Genomic DNA, 17,527 nt, shown 5'->3' with positions numbered 1-17,527 from the left:
TTTTTTTTATACATAACAGGTTTAAAAGGGGAAAAGCCCATCAAGGATCAAAGCACATACTTTTCCTCAGCCTCACAGCTTTCTTCAAGAAGCTAAAAACCCTCCAAGCCACAAGTTCATTCTCTAAATATTGCAATCGAATGAGCGCTGGATGACATTGTCTTAGGCCGAAGGAGCTTAAAATAGGAAGTATCCAGAATTTCCTTAATTCATTAAAAAATTTACAAAAAAAGAATAAGTGAATGGTAGACTGTTCTGATGTCAAATCGCACATGCACCGAGGGAGTTCTCTTGACCAGTCATTCAAAAGCGGGATTGTCAAAATTCTGTGGACTATTCCTAATCGGAATCTCATTAACAACATTCTGTCATGGTCTTTAGAGACAAATTTTAAGTAGGGTTCCATATCGAAAGTTGTAAGCCTTAGCTGATGGTAGATGACTGTGGGTTTTGGGGCTTCAACCGCTAATCTCACAACTCCCAATATATCCAAACAATCTTTCTTCATGGATTTCCTTGACATTTGGGTCATTGAGTTCGGTTTTAAATAATACTCAGGATGACCAAGGTCTTTGGCAAACTGGAATATGTACTTAAGCCAAGGAATTTTCAATGCTCCATCTACATACAATCGTACAGGATATCACGATTTAATTGGGTCTGTTCACTAGACCAAATCCTGTGCCCAAGGAGTAAGGGCTCGAGTTTAATAAGATCCATAATATATGAAAGACCCAACTCAACATGGCAAACGAAAGAGGACGTACCACGTGGAACACCAAGAAGAAAGAGATTTTCTACTGTTTGCAGGGAAATCAGATTAGAGATGCCCCAAACCCCAGCTCTTGATGCCAATCTTCTGGGCAGGGACAGTCTCAACATCGATTTTCCTCAACAATGACTTTCTTGATATAGATCTCAACGTCATTCTTGATCTTGACATCGATGAGCAGGGATGCTTCAATGTCAAACATTGTTGTGGCATCGAGTGGCATGATGTCATAACTAAGAAGAGGTTATAGCTTCAGATGGCACCACATGACTCGGTACCTGAGGTGTCGATGCCAACGGTGCAGTCAAACTTCTTGAAAGGGAACATATTGTTGCCGATTGTTTCGAATTCGACCAGTATTATAGGGAGTGGTGAGAATGTCTGGCATGGTGTCGATTATGTTTTCTTTGCCTCCACTTTTCAAATCTAGGGAGTCTTTTTAACAAGCGGGAACCTTTTCAGAAGATTTGTGCCCCTTCTCTGCTTTGTTTTTTCTGTTTCTTCCTCGCTACCTCTGCCCTGAGGTCTTCCATTTCCCTCCAAGCCTGATTCCTTCTCTATCTTTGAGGGCCCGCATTAATATTTTCTGACAGAACTTGCAGTCTTTTACTGAATGTGCTGGTGGTAACACATTACACAGACTGCCTGAGGGTATGATGCTGCTGTTTTCCTTCCACATAAAGGGCATTTCACGAACAAGAGATGGCATGTTCAGTGAAAAATTCCCATCAAATAAGAAGTGGTACTACTATAGGCAGAGAACCCCTGCAGATGTCGAGTTCAATAGAAAAAAACATATTTGAAGACATTTTGTGACAAAAAATATGTGTTTAAACCCCAAAGTGTTCTGGGATCCTCTCAGCATGAGCATGAAAAAAAAGAAAAGAATGTGAAATAAACTTCCAGTACAGTGCATACTGGGACAGATAAGCTTCTGGTTTCTCAAGGATAAAGTGATTTTTTTTTTAGCTATTCCACTCTATGACCTGACAAACAATCTTTCACTGCATTTTTCTCTATCACAAAGGGATGGTAAAAAGTTGTTTAAGATAATGTCACTCATGCCTTCACCTAGGTGCATTAGCGTGGTCTTCAAATTGTTTATAATGGGATATTTTCCCTCTTAGAAAAAGCTCCCGATAGGTCCCCCAGCTCCCTATAAGTAGCAATTCTGACCAGTGGTGACTCCTCTGCTAAGGGGGAGGAGCATCGCCCCACTGCCAGAAGGAGCAAAGAAAGGAAAAAATAAACGAAACAGTGTTATTATCATTTTATTTTTCCCTCCTGCTGCGGCAGTGTATGCGGGGCGGGGCGGAGCTGCAGGGGAGGAGTGGTAGACACTCCTGTGCGCAATGACTGTTTGGTCAGCCCTCTCGTACCGTCCAAAACAGTTATGAGCACTCCCCTGTTCTCCGTACAGTCTGCATTGCAGCTTGCATAGAGAATATGCCCACCCCGACACGGCGTTCAGACCAATCACAATGCTCCTCTGGAGCATTGTGATTGGCTTAGGGGTGGGAGCCTGGCTGCCTGCATCCTGTTCTGACCTGGAGTCGGATACAGGTAGCGGGAGAGAAGATGCGGGACCTGGCAGCAAGGTAAGTTTTCTTTTCTTAAGCCTCCCACAAGCACTTATCCCCCCTGCGGCACCCCCCTCCCGCGAACCGTGGCGGCTGCCCCTGCTCCTGTGTGCAGCCTAGCCTTCTAAATCAGAAGCTTTTGTTGGATTCCATTAATACATGTGTACAAAATGTTTGAGCATATAGTTGAGATGTAAAAGTGTGTATTTCCAAAACTCATAAGCTGATGTTTGGTGAAAAATGGTTGAATTTCCAAAATATATTTAGAGCTAATATTTGAGTGAGAAATGAGGCAGCTTTGGGGAGACATATTACTAATATTGTTATCTTGATGTCAGAGGCATTCCACCTATGGCTGTTACGTATTGCCCATGTACAGGCATTCCACATTGACGACTTTTTTTTAAATATTTACTAGCAACCATTCCTGTGTGAGATCACTGCCGGTAACTCTGTATATGGTGGCCACTGATGTAATCTTGTCTATTATGGTCATTTTGTAACACTTATAGTAACACTAGATTGTGATGGTTTTCACTGGAAGCAAGTAGCTCTTATTACAGAAAAGGTTGGAGACCCATGGTCTATATACTAGAGGAGGTGCCACCAGACTATTTATCAACGAGGTGCCTACCTCCAACGAAAGATTGATATACATATATGAAACTACTTGTATATAATAGAAGTGATCCAGGGCCCCTACGCAGAGGTAGAATATTCTTCGTTTATAACTTCAGTGAGGGATCCTGCAATGCAGAAATACTAATTCCAAGAGCATCAATGTACAACAGAAATGTATGCTGACAATGTCATTTCTTTTGACTGGTTAACACTCTAAAACAGCATTAAAAGCTGACTGTTGTCCAGTCTAATCTCACCAGGATCTTCAAAATGCTTTAAATATGAGGATTTGTATCCCTCTTGGAATTAGGTCAATGTCATCATTTGTATATAAATAAGAAAACAAATGTAACAGAAGATGCAGTAAAAACATAACTCAATGTCCAACTGGGCACGGAACTCACCAATCCTTCTGAGAAACATTTAGGAGGAATACTTCTCCGATATTTTCTTTATACGGTGGACAAATGCATTTACACCGAACATCTTCAGAGTTCTGCAATGGAAACATTGACTCAGTGTTATGTGATTTCTAGCGCACCCCATCTCGTATGGTAACGTGAAACACAATATTTATTTTTTAAAGCAGGAACAGACCGAGAATTTGATACAATGCACATGATTATTCCTTGCAATCTCTTGCTTTCATACTTATCCTTCACTGTGATGACATCATACAATTAATTCGCAGTGGTCATAAACCATTGTTACTTTACATTGCTAATCGTATTCAGAAGGCGACGTCCCCAACACATCCCCTCCCAACATCCCCTTCATCCTTTTTGAGCAGGGGCTCATAAAATACGCTGGACTATAGAACCAAAACCCAACAACTGAGTTTTCTTTCTCAGTTTATGAGGGGTCCCAGACGTTCGCAGGGCTGGGGGGAAAGGTCAGCTGGGTTGCTGGCGGCCAATGGGAGTACCACTGGTTTAACTGATATTTTATAATGAATTTATTAAACTAAAGTTTTCCCCCAAAAAACGTTTCAAGTAAGGGTTGCCCAGAACAAACAATACCAAGTTCCCCCGATTAATTTTGGTATCTGGAACCGTTGTCAGAGATCTGTAAATTGAGGTGCTGAAGATACACTGCAGTGTAGTACAATACCTATCTTGCATAAAACTGCATCCGTATGAGTTGTGCTCTTTGTAAACAAGAGATGTTCAATGTGGAGATTGACCACATTGCAGTGGTAAGTATGAATCCCGAGTCAGCCATCTCACATATTATTTTGAAACAAAAAATGATGCCATTTTTCAACATCCTTAAGCTGTTTTTCCTGCAAAAGAATTTCCAAGACATTTCTGATGGACTGATTAATTCTAAAGAGAGAGTTCTTAAGGAACTTGCTATTCAAAAGTATAAGAAGGCATACCAGGAGTGGTCCAAGGTGACATCTAGCCTCATTATGTACTAAACTGTAACTTGCTTTTGCAAAACAACGTCTCGAATACATATTCTACCTTGGTCCAAACATTTATTAATGAGGTGATAATGGAGGGGAAACAAGAGCTGCAGTCTAGGAAAACATGCTGAGCTATGGGGAGATCAGTGGTGGCCTCCAGAACTGGGCGTCACTCCTATACCGGCAACAGAAGTGAAAAACTTAGGGATCTGGCTGGATCCTGCGCTCACCTTCACTGGGCATACGAAGAAGGTTGCAGCCACATGTTACGGTATATTGCGAGGCATAAGGCCGGTTCTTAAATACTTTGACCCTCCTACTCGGCAGCTCGTAGTCCAAGCCTCAATACTATCTCGGCTGGACTATGGAAGTGCGCTGATGTTAGGGGTCAACCAGGCTGAGGTATCCAGACTCCAGAGGGTGCAAAATGCCGCGGCGCGGGCCATTGTTGGTCTTCCCAGACATTGCTCTGTCTCCGGCACTATTTTTGCTCTCCATTGGCTGCCGGTCAGACAGAGGATTAAGTTTAAAGCACTCTGTCTGGCTTTTAAAATCTTGAAACTTTCCTCACCGCCGGCTCTTGTTAATCTACTCACTCCATACATACCTCTGAGATCCTTAAGATCAGAGGCTCTGCATCTGGCGATTTGCCCTCGGTTTAAACTCAGCAGAATGGGTGGTCGCTCTTTTCGGGTGCTTGCCGCGGGACTATGGAACTCGCTTCCAGTGCACATCCGAGCTTTGAATGATTTGTCTATCTTCAGGCGTACTATTAAAATGTTCCTGTTTTCTGCTTCTGAATAGCTGTTCTTTTTTATTCTGCATGTTATGTTATAGTACCTGTCTGAGCGCCTGGACGCCCCTTTGCTGGGGCATCAGTGCGCTATAAAAACATAATTAACATAACATAACAGCTCCATTTTCCTAAATAATTTAGGCTGAAAATGACCTGGTTTCTTTAAAATCAGAAAACTTAAGAGGGCAATGTTGACATCTTAGAGAATGAAATTATGCCTATTGAAAACTGAAGGTATTTTCCTCTCTCTATGGAGTTGCCAATTTCTTTGATCAATGGGAGATAATTAAGCTTGTATAGCTGCTATACGTTCTGTGACCCAACAACCACGATATCTCTTTGGGTACAATGATTTGATCACTTGAAACGTTGGGGATAGGACATCAAGATAGTAAAACTTCTGTTTTATCAGCATTCACTTTGTAGCCTCCCACGTAAGTAAAATGTGGCTAAGCTTTAAAGCAGGTCTACATTCAATCAATTAGTCTTTCGGTATAGTACTGCATTGTCTGCATACAATTTTAGTTTTGCAATCCCAAAGATTGGAGAAGCAACCTGTGGCTCACCTCTAAAGGTGATGGCCCGAGGTTCTATAAAGACTGAGAATAATATTGAGGGAACAGGGCAACTTTGACAGGTGCTGTGTGTGACTTCAATAGCTCTTGCTATCTCAGAATCCAGCAAAACCACGGCAAAATACCCCGCATTTAGTGACCTAATTAATAATGTGAGCTAAGTGGAGATTCACATCTTTTTCAAAAATTGTGAGAAGATCAAATGCTTTCTACACATCAAGTAATGTAATTAAGGCTGAAGTTATTTAAGTGCGAAAACAGGTCTGCTTATAATAATGCGTTACAGTACTGTTGCCAAGATTTCCAATTGAGGCAAACTGACTTTAATCAGAATGACTCACGATGCACGAAAAAGGACTCAACCGATTTGACACAGTTTTTGCCAAGATCTTATAGTTAACTATTTAATAATCTGATCAGCCTAAATGAAGCGGGTCGGTTGGGGGTTTAGCTGGTTTTAGAAAGCCGACTAGAGTTCCTGACTTGGAAGAGGGTAGAGCCTGAGCAACTGATACCATATTGTTACATTCTTTGGTTACAGATTACACCAGTGAGTAATATTTTAAATCGGGTAGTAATAGTTTATGCAACAAAGATTACATTAAAACCAATTTAAAGCAGGACTTATTTTGCTCGATTTGGGATTGTTCGTTCAGAGAAGGAGCTGTTGGTGGCAAAGACAGCAAGTGACAAGTGATTAATGTCTTTTATGAGAAAACACCAGCTGCATCTCAACATCATAAAGTAGTTTGTATGGCTTCAGGTGTAAGAGTGTTTATACTGACAATAGACGGAAGAGCTGCCATGGTGAACAGAGGGTGATTTATTTCTGGAGCTATGGGATAATAAATCTTTCGATCCTCCATTCTACAAACCTTGAATTTTCAACCTTACTAAACTGACCAGGGAGTGGTGCACTGAATTTCTGCAACAACAAACAAACACACCCCAAAAAAAAAAAAAAAATCATAGTAGACCCCACGACTGAGATCTTCCAACTTGATCTTCCATCTAAAAACAAAACAAAAATGTCCCCTTCTGCCACACTTATGATTTCCACTGGACCACTTGTTGCTGTTGCAGAGGACATGTGAAGATGAAACAGACCCTTGTGAACACTACCGCCCAGGAGTAGGCTCACAGAGCACAGGAATGTTCTCTCTCATCAGAGGGACCCGATACAATGATAGTAAGACTTGTGGATGCAAGGAGAGGCATTACATCCTGGATTCCCCTGGGTGTCTAGTTTTAAAAAATGTACAGGTTTGCTAGGTTTCCCTAGGTGCGGGCTGAGCTAGGGTCCCAAATACACAGTTAAGCACATTGTGCAAAAAGGGTCAGTTTTCACTGGAAAAATGTGATGTGTCCAAGCTGCATTTTGGGCCGTTTCCTGTCAGGGGCACTAGGCCTACCCACACAAGTGAGGTACCATTTTTTATAGAAAGACTTGAGGGAATGCTGGGTGGGTGGATACCTGCAGATTTCAGAACTTCCCATCATGGGAAATGTGATGAAAAGTAGATTGTTTTTTAACCTAGTTTGAAGTTTGTAAGGGATTCTCGATAACTGAACCAGGTAAGAGCCACACAAGTCACCCTATTCTGGATTCCACCTGTGTGTCTAGTTTTTAAATGTACAGGTCTGCTAGGTTTCCCTATGGGTCTGGCTGAGCTACGGTCCAAAATCCACAGCTAAGCACATTTTGAAAAAAGCGTCAGCTTTCATTGTAAAGTTGTGATGTGTCCACGTTGTATTCGGGCTGTTACCTTGCACAGGCACTGGGCATACCCACACAAGTGAGGTACCATTTTATTGGGAGACTTAGCGGAACACATAAAAGTAGTATTACCAATTGACTTACTATGCATTTCTGCCTTCCAAATGTAAGACAATGTGTATAAAAGAAGTCATTTTGAAAAATGCGATCTAGCATGGGTACCTATATATTCGGAGATGTGCAAATAACCACCACTTCTAGACTCCATATTTTGTTCCCATTTCAGAAATACATAGGTTTCCTTGATACCTATTTTTTACTCTTTATATTTTACTAAATGAATTGCTGGATACCGGTTACACAATGAAAAAACATTGCAAGGTGCATCTCAGTTATTGGCTCTGGATACTTTGTGTTCTTGGAGAATCTACACGTCCTATATATCGCGCCACCAGAAGGGTCCAGTGGACGTAACGGTATATTACTTTAAAAAATCTGCCATACTTAGAAGTCACAGGTGAAAACGTAGGCACAAATGGCTATTTTTTACAACTCAATTTTAATATTTGTTTATTTCAACATTTAGTTTCTATAGGAAAACCTTGAACGATCTACACGAAGGACCCCTTGCTGAATTAAGAATTTTGTCTCCTTTTCAGACATGTACAGCTTTCCAGGCTCCATTATTGGTTTCACACACATTTCTACTACTAACTGGAAGGAGGTTGAAGGCACAAAAAATTGGAAAAATAAGCTATGTCTCAGTAAAATGCCAACACTGTGTCAAATTTCTGTTTCTGAAAGATGGTTCGATGGTGATTTTAGCACCGCACACCTTTGATTGATACCATTTTTAGGGGGAAAAAACAGAAGCTTTCTTCTGCAGCACTTTTTCCCCATTCTTCCACCCAAAAATAAAATGTTGCTATATTTTGACAAATTTCTCGGTCCCCTCCAGGTGAATTCACAAACCCTGAGTACCTTTAGAATCTTCAGGATGTTGGAAGAAAAGGACGTAAATTTAGCATGGATACCTTATGTGGACAAAAAGTTACAGGGGCTTAAGCGCTAACTACACCCAAATAGCAAAACAAAAAGGTTTAGCATGGGGTGGGCAGAGGGGGAGAGATCTAGCAGTGAAGGGGCTACATGAATTCCACACAACTGACAGCAAATAAAATGTTTACTTTTGTATGAATGCCCCTAAACAAAAAACAAATTCACCAGACAATTGTAAAATCGATATAGTTTCCAACATTGATTTCAAAATATATCTGTCGTACTGATCTAATATATCATGTTACAAGCTATGTGCTTTGCTGAACAAATGAATATGTTAATTGTGTAAAAACATACAGTTCACTTAAAGTCAGAAACGTTTAAAAGGTATGTTTTCGCATGCAGTTCCATTAGGCATCTAGTCTGGCTATGCATTTCCTAGTAGACTGGTAGTAGGTGAGAAGTTCTTTAGGTCTGACATGTATAAAAACATTCATATTTCCTAGGTGGCATAGAGCATTGTTTGTGGGAGGTTATCAAGGAAATGCCGGACAAGTTTCGAGAGAATGGAGCGCTGGACAGTTTCAACAAAAGGCACGTTTGAAAGATATATATTTCGCCACAGAGACGGTCTCTAAGATAAGCAGAGAGGTGTTTTTTATGTAACCAGTGTAATCTAAAAATATTGATGCGGAAGGTTGAAGCGCACGTCAACGCTGAGACGGACATGATTCTATTTTGAAAGGACGGAGGAGTATAGCTGTCAAGCACAGTAATACACATAGCAAGTTTAATTATGTTTATAAATTGTATTCTAATCGCATTTATATAGAGCTTACGAGGCAACAAAGCGATTTTTCAGCAAGTAGCACACTACTCCGGAACCCATAAAGGGTTGAATAGTAGATAGGTTAGTCAGTTATTTGGATTCAGAAGGATAGAAGAGGAAAAAAGGTTTGTATTTATATAGCGCTGGTTACCCCTGCTAGGGTGTTGAATCGCTTTTTTGGCAAGTAGCACGCTACTCCGGAAACCCATAAAGGATTACTGGTGAATTAGTGTAATGAAATATGAAAGTAATTTGAGTGGTGGATATGTAATTCAGTTATTTGGATTGAGAAGGGTAGGAGAGGGATAGAAGAGGGGAAAAGCTTTGCATCTATATTGCGCTTGTTACCCCTGATGGGGTGTTGAAGCACTTTTTTGGGGGAGTAGCAGGCTAATCCAGAACCCCTAAAGGATTAGTGGCGAATTAGTATAGTGATATATGACATTCGAGAAGTGGACATGTTAGTCTGTTATTTTGATTGAAAAGGATAGTGGAGGTATAGAAGGGTGTAGGATTTAGACTTTATTTGTTTGTTTTGGAGGTCATATCAGTAGGAGGCTTGGGATGAGTAAAAGGGATGTGGAGGGGAAGAGTCAGAGGGAAGAGTTTAAAAAGGCTTCTTTTGGGTATCGGTATAGTAAAAGAGGTGTCAGATGATGCAAGGAGGGGTTGAGAAGGATCATACTAGTGGTATGGGGTTTGGGATAAATGAGAGTGGATGTAAAGGATATATTAATAAAAGGCATAGGGTGAGAATTAGGGTACTGCATTGGAAAGAGTAGTAGAAAGAAGTTTGAGATGAGTCAGAAAGTTGGGGTAGAAGATATATTAAGAGAGGTATAGGGTGAGAAATAAGGTAGTGCATTGGATGTGCTGAATTAGAAGAAATAAATAAGTATATATAGACCCATAAGTACATGGAAAGTATAAAGATGCATAAAGGAGGTAAGTGTATGTATATTCAAGATAGTGATAGAGGTATAGGATGAGGAATAGGGTAATGCATTGAATATGCTTTTTTAGGTGAAAAGTAATAAATATATAGATCCAAGTACATGGAAGGTATATAGATGCATAAAGGATGCAAGTACATGTAGATTAAAGATTCATTAGATAAAATCTGGTTTTCAAGTGTTGTTGTACTTAAATAATTATTCTACATGTTTATATAAAGCAATACACAGAGATAGGTACACATCTATAGTACAAATAAATGCTTATATACAGAGGGATATGCTGTATATTTCTGTTTGCATATGGTGCTTATGTGGGAAAGGGCCGATTCTTGAGTAGTTTTCTGAAGATAAGGTGGTTGACCGTGGATCTTATGTTGAGGGGGGGTGGTAAAGAGTTACATAGTTTGGCTGCTTGAACAGAGAAGGATGTGCCACCCATGTTTTTTGTCTTGAATCCTGGGATATTGAGGCGAGGTGCCACTCTAGAGCGGAGCTTCCTTTGTTGAATGTGTATGGTGGTTTTATTGAAGCGGCCCCATTCCATGTATCGCTTTGTGGGCGATACAAAGCAGCTTGAACATGGATCTTCTGGCAACTGGTAACCAATGCAGGGCTTTCAAGGCAGGTGAGACGTGGTCTTGCAGTTTGATATGCGACAGTAGTCTGAGGCACAGTTGTGTGGCGTTGCTTTGTGCAGGTGGAATTATGTGGCATGGTGTGCAATTGTATTATGTGAATAATAATTTGGTGTTTTGAGCTGTATGGGAATTGTGTGGAATGGCATTTTGTTTTGTGGATTGGTATGTAGTGGAGTTTAAATATCTGGTGTGCTGTTGAATTTTGTGATATGATGTTGAATTCTGTGTTCTAAACTTAATATATGTGGTGTGTAGTGGAATTGTGCTGTGGATTGGAATAATGTGGATTGGTGTTGAATTATGTGGTGTTGAATGGATGGGTGTGAAGTGGAATAGTGTGGCATGGAACAGTGTGGTGTTGAGGGAAAATATGTTGAATTGAATTATGTGGTACAAAAGGGGGTGGTGATGGACGGAGCATCTGAACCAATCAAACACTCACACCCAGTCAACAGATCTGGATTTAATCCATCACCGTTCTTTAGCCTACTCTGCCACCCCAGTTCAGACATCACCATATGCAAATCAGTCTGACCTTGTGCCTCATGGGAACAGTCCAGCCTGAACTGCCAAGCCATGCCTTCCCTGGACCGGATTCAAGCTTCCTAGGACCGGTTTCTGGCATTACAGCCGTCTTCAGCCAGGCTTGCTTGAATCCAGTGGCCAAGTGAGCAAGGGACTCACGTCTGAGCATACCCTGGCAATTTATGGCGAACAAAGCAGTACAAAAGGGCGTGGTGATGGACGGAGCATCTGAACCAATCAAAAACGCACACCCAGTCAACAGATCTGGGTTTAATCCATCACCGTTCTTTAGCCCACTTTGCCACCCCAGTTCGGACATGGCCATATGCAAATCAGTCTGACCCTGTGCCTCATGGGAACAGTCCAGCCCAAACTGCCAAGCCATGCCTTCCCTGGACCGGATTCAAGCTTCCTAGGACCTAGGAATTGAAGTATGTGTCATGGTGCGGAGTGTATTTATGTGGATTTTTGTGTGGCGTAGAGTGAATTTATGTGGAGTGTATTTATGTGGTATTGAGTAGCATGCAATTAGGTGGAGTTGAACTGTGTGGTGTTGAATGGTATTATGTGGATGGCAATTATGTAGTGTGGTATGGAATTGTGTGTGGTGGAATTGTGTGGCATTGTGTTGATTTATTTGGAGCTGAAGGCTTGTTGTCTATCTACAGCAGTGCTAATGAGTACATCTAAAAAAAGGCTTCCTTTTAAAATGGTGTCAACATCATGAAAAAGCTTCCAAGAAACAGTGATAACATTCCTACAATTTCTAGAAAGAAAGCTGCCCTGTTTAAAGTTCCTGAGTGAGCAGCATTTTTATTATTCCAGTAAAGGAGGAGTCCTTTTTAGTAGAAACCTGTGGGCTGTTTGCTCATAACAAATAGCCCATAAGTATTGGTTACATCTAATATGCCCTGTATGTAGTCCTTGAGTGCCCTTGGATTTTGAATTATAGTGTAGATGCTTCAGAAAATAAAGAGATTAAAAATGGAACATTTTTACAAAAGCAGCACACTATCCCATATTAAAGAAAGTCTTTGAAGATATCACAATTATTGTTTATGATAGGATAGTAGTGTTGGGACTATTGCGTAAATGTTTGTTAAAAAAGGAAAAGAAATTGATGATTGACAAAAAATTCCACACTATATCATATTATAGTAACAGAAAAGCAGCATATGTTTAACAAAAACAGAAATAGCTTTTGATTGCTGATCCTTATCTTATCAGGGCTGTCTCCTTCCTGGAGCACCCATAAAACAGTTTCGGAGCAGTGTGAATACTTAGCAATAAACTCTACTTAAGAATAACAAAAGACTGGCTCTCACAGCAGTGACATTTGCATTTTCTAGCAACTGAAATGTGGCCTAAAGAAAAAAAACTTCCTTTGCATTAAAGACAGAAAACTGCATCAAGTGCCATTAAATGAAAGATGCAAGGGACTGTTACTGCACATATAAGCATAACAAGATTGTTTATAAAGTGCCCCCTCCCCCCCCTCTGCCTGTGTCGGCAGAAACAGCGCGTTTTAGGCCCAATGGGTATTTAATGCATTGCTAAACTCTCACTGCGTATATAGGGGGAGGGTGGACACTTCATAAACAATCTGTTAACGAACAGGAAAGACTGATGTTTCACTACTCAATAAAACAAGCATTTCCAATGCAATAGGGCTCGCATTTGCGCAAGTTTGAGCTATTGATATTGCAAATGGCAAAGCCTTTTATTTTTGTATTTTAAAAATAAATATAATGCATTGTCATTTACAATGCCAATAGCTTAATCTCGCATAAATGCGAGTTCTGTTGCATTGCAAATGCTTGTTGTTCAAGGTGTCACTGTGAAGGAGGGGAAGAGAAGACCATCGTCGAGAGGCAAGTTGGAAAACAAAGCACTCCAGGCCCTGTAGTGTTGTACTAAATGGTGCATCCTTAGGAAGTTCCCCAGCCTATCCAGTTTAGCAGTTTTTGATTGTACTGAAAGATTGCGGAAATGGAGGCGCTGTAGAATTGTTGAGGGTTGTATTAATTATGCATAGTTTCTTTTTTTTTTGCAATGCTATATAGTTCAGACATTGACCAAAGACATCAGAGCGCTTTGCTGCCGTGCTAAATCCCTTATTAAAATGCAGCAAAGTGCACAGAAATAATTTTTACAGCGGTTAGCCTGAGTCGCTTTAGAAAGTTTCACCACAGTAATACTCCTTGGCCACTTTCTAATGCTACAAGTGGGGTACATTTTACTACTGTGGGCTTTTTCTGAGTGCTCTTTCGGTTGGCAGAAAAGTGGCTGGACTCCGGCATGGCAGGAACAGAGTAGCTGAAGCAGAGATATTGGCGGCAGCTTAGAAGGAGCTGCATGTTGTAAGTGCACTTTTGCCACCTTCAAATCCAGCATTATGGGTTAAAGGCGGGGTGGGGTAGGTTGGTGTAATACAAACACACACTGCACGCTATCTATGCGAGGGCTTGAAACATCTGCCTGTAAATTCCCAACAGCGTTCGAGCAGGAGCTCCGCTGTATTTTCCAGTTCTCCCACAGAGGAAAAGACTCCAACTACTGCCTAGCTGCCGCTGGCCCTGCCTGTAGTCCCCCCGCCGCCACCAGCAGCATCGAGTGGCCGCTGTGAGGGGACTACACTTCCCAACAGGCATAGCGCCGGGCATGCTAGCTACGCGCCAGGAGGCGCTTTAAAGCAGCGTGACTGCCGGCAGAGCGGGTGTTCTGCCTGTAAATTCCCAACAGCGTTCGAGCAGGAGCTCCGCTGTATTTTCCAGTTCTCCCACAGAGGAAAAGACTCCAACTACTGCCTAGCTGCCGCTGGCCCTGCCTGTAGTCCCCCCGCCGCCACCAGCAGCATCGAGTGGCCGCTGTGAGGGGACTACACTTCCCAACAGGCATAGCGCCGGGCATGCTAGCTACGCGCCAGGAGGCGCTTTAAAGCAGCGTCACTACCAGCGTCGCGGGAGCGCCCGGGCGAAGCCCGGGCCAAGGGCGGGCCCGTTGTTGCCCGTTAGTGACCGTGAAGGACCGGACCGGGCCACCCCCCTTTTTTGTTCACGACCAGAGTGAGTACTGTATTTCAACCATTTTCTGTGACTTACATATTTGCCCGAAAATGACTCGTGGTACCCGGAAAAACGCTAAGACTGTCCAACCCGTCACCCATTTGACTGGGCCGATAGACCAATTTATTGCACGCACCAACGATGTCATTAACCAGAGCATCTCCATCCTGGAACGTAGAGTATCGTTAGATCTCGCAAATGCCAAGCGCTCTTCTTTGGGCCATTTGGCTACTGCGCCCTCTCCCAACCAGCAAGGCTCTATTCTACCTATTACGATGACCCCAACTATCATCGCAGCCGACATCCACATGCTTCCTTCTACAGTGGACCTCTCGGCTACCCAATCTATATCTGACTCTCTCTCCTCAGATGACTTGGAGGCTACTCCTAATCTGGTGCTTTGTCAAACCCTGGATACGTCAATAGATAATCATCTTCGTGGGATCAGAGAGGGTGCTGTACCAAAGAGGGGAAATGGTATACAACATTGCAACTCCAATAGTTCCGTTGGTCCACCTGAGTCAGGGGGGGATCAGTTGTCTCTGCCTGCTCATTTTAGCGCTACTACATCAACTGCACCCATATCCCTACCAACTAGTACCATCACTGAGAACACGATTGTTAATCCCGCTAGGCCTTCTCAGCCTGAAAACTTTTGTCCAGCTTGTAATGCCACCCCTTTTCTACTATCTACTATTAGGGAACTCCTCAACGAGCAATTAAAACCTGTGCATTTAGGTTTGAGGAATCTAGAAAAACATATGGCATTATTATCCTCTAAAATACCCTCTCAGTCCACCAGAAAGCAGACAAATCAAGGGATAGGGAAATCCAAACCTCCAGTACAAACTTCACAAGTGTCTCTACCAGGCCCAGTCAGCAAGATGGCAGCAGTGGCTAACTCATCTAATATTTCACTTATACACCCAGCCCCCTTAGCACCTCATGTGTCAAATCCCCCCGTGACTGTGCCTCTGGCTGGACCAAGTACGGTCCAGAACCCGGTCGCACAAGGTTCGGGGAACAAAATGAATAAACCCGCCGATAAAAAACAGCTATCTGTACATCCTAAAACATTGGAAACTAATCCCCCTGAGCAACCAAAAAGGGGAATGCGCCCGAGGCGTCCAGCGCATCTTCCTCCCGAGGCTTCCCCATATACGGTCATTCTCACTGGAGTTCCCGAACTTACCGAAGGCATAAATGAATCCTTTTGGTCCCTTAAAAATAAAGTTTTGCAGTGGCTAAGCTTAAATAGACCATTACAGCGGCACCGCAATAGCAGAATAACTACAGTACGCAGAGTAACCTGGGTAGGTGAGGCACAAAAATCAATCCAGGGTGATTGTATCATAGTGAATTGTGCTGATCCTAACACGGTTAATCAAATCTGCTCATGGCCATCCCTGGAAAAAAAAGGGGGCTATTGACGCCTATCGTCTTTCCTTTTTTTACCCTCCAGAGAACATTCAAAACTATTTCCCCACAGGAAATTGGCAACAACCCCCTGATGGGCAATGGAATCAGGTGCCTTATGCGAAAAGGAATAGCAACAGAGACTGGCAGCCACAGGACTGGCATTCGCAGCCCTGGCTCCCAAGAAGACCCCAGCTCTTGATGGAGGGATGGCAGGGCTTTCCAACCAGAAATCGTTACGATTGTCTGGATATGGTAGAATGACCGTCAACCAATATAGCACAAAAGATCTAGGCCCCAATCTTTCCTGTTGTCCCCACCAGCCCTGGCCAAAAATGAAGCCCGATTATCAATCAACCCCCGACGCTACTGAAAAGGCCCACTTCAATCATTAGCGAGGATGGTTATCCGGTTGACTCTTCTCAAGCTGACACAAGCAGAAGGTTGTGTGTGTCACCGGAGGCCTCTATTGGAGCAAATACTATAAACCATCGTCAGCTCCAAAATACCGATACAAACATATCAGGTGCAATTTCGGCAGAGCATCTGAGCATCCCAATCGTGTATTGGAATGTCGCTGGGCTACGGGCCAAGACGGCGCTCCAATCATGGTTGGATTCACTGTCTATCTATAAGATACTTTGCCTCCAGGAAACCTGGGCAACGACACCACAACACCTACTTGGATATAAAACGTTCCATAACCCAGCTATCCAAGGAGTCATGGGCAGACCAAAGGGTGGTTTGGCAGTTTATGTCGCTAACACTCTGTCCCCCCTAACTATTTGTATGCTTAAAGAAGACCCAAGCTACCAAATACTACAATTAAATTTTAACAAAAACAGTACCTTTATTCTGATCAACTACTATAACAATTGCGAAACAAAGGACTGTATAAAATTATTAAGTGAAGTTACCACTGTTTTAGAATCTCTTCAAAATGATCTAAATTCAACCACCGTATATATAATTTGGGGTGGAGATTTTAACACTGCATTATGCCCAAACTACAATAATGGGAATTGTGGCCTGTTGGATGATCATGGCTACCCACTGACGCATTTTGTACATTCCACTAGTGGGAATAAACTAAAGGAGTGCCTCTTTTCCTTAGAACTTGAGTACGCAAACAATCTAGTAGAGCCTCCCACAGATTTCTCCCCAACGTTCCATGGTAGAGGGGCATCAACCACAATAGACTATATCTTGATTTCACAGACCTTGAAGGGCCAATTGAGCAACTTCCTTACTGGGACAGATGTGAGTAGCGATCACTATCCAATTAGTGTAATACTTTCACAAAAAAACTTTAAGACCCATACAGTTATTTCCAGTCATCTAATGCAAAGCTCCTTAACCATGAACAAGGCGAATGGCTTTTCAGTCAAGTGGGCCAAGGTCGACCCATCAAAAATCACGGAACGGGTTCTCGATAAAGCAGCTCCCTGGGTTCACGACTGCTTATCTGTCGATGCTTCGGCCAAAACAACTGTGACAAGTTTCCAAAAAATTTTAGAGGTCATCGGGGAGGAGTTTATGCGCAAATCCAGGATTAAAAAACCCAACTCCGAAAGATGGTTCAATGCAAACTGTCGCAAGGCTCTCTCAAACCTAAAGGCCGCCCTCTGTA

At 42.4% G+C, this 17,527-nt stretch overlaps 1 protein-coding gene across 1 annotated transcript in view; it reads right to left on the bottom strand.

Annotated features, from left to right (window-relative positions):
* TMEM9B (TMEM9 domain family member B) overlaps positions 1-17,527 on the bottom strand; it is a 231,768-nt gene that overhangs the window by 156,526 nt on the left and 57,715 nt on the right. The window contains exon 2 of the mRNA XM_078680984.1: positions 3,378-3,469. Within this exon, the coding sequence (XP_078537110.1) occupies positions 3,378-3,469 (92 nt within the window). The remainder of the gene's footprint in view (positions 1-3,377; positions 3,470-17,527) is intronic.

This window comes from Lissotriton helveticus, chromosome 3_1, assembly GCF_964261635.1.
Source record: "Lissotriton helveticus chromosome 3_1, aLisHel1.1, whole genome shotgun sequence".
Classification (NCBI taxonomy): domain Eukaryota; kingdom Metazoa; phylum Chordata; class Amphibia; order Caudata; family Salamandridae; genus Lissotriton; species Lissotriton helveticus.
Note: the sequence above shows the minus strand (reverse complement) of the source record. Positions and strands in the feature narration are given on the sequence as shown.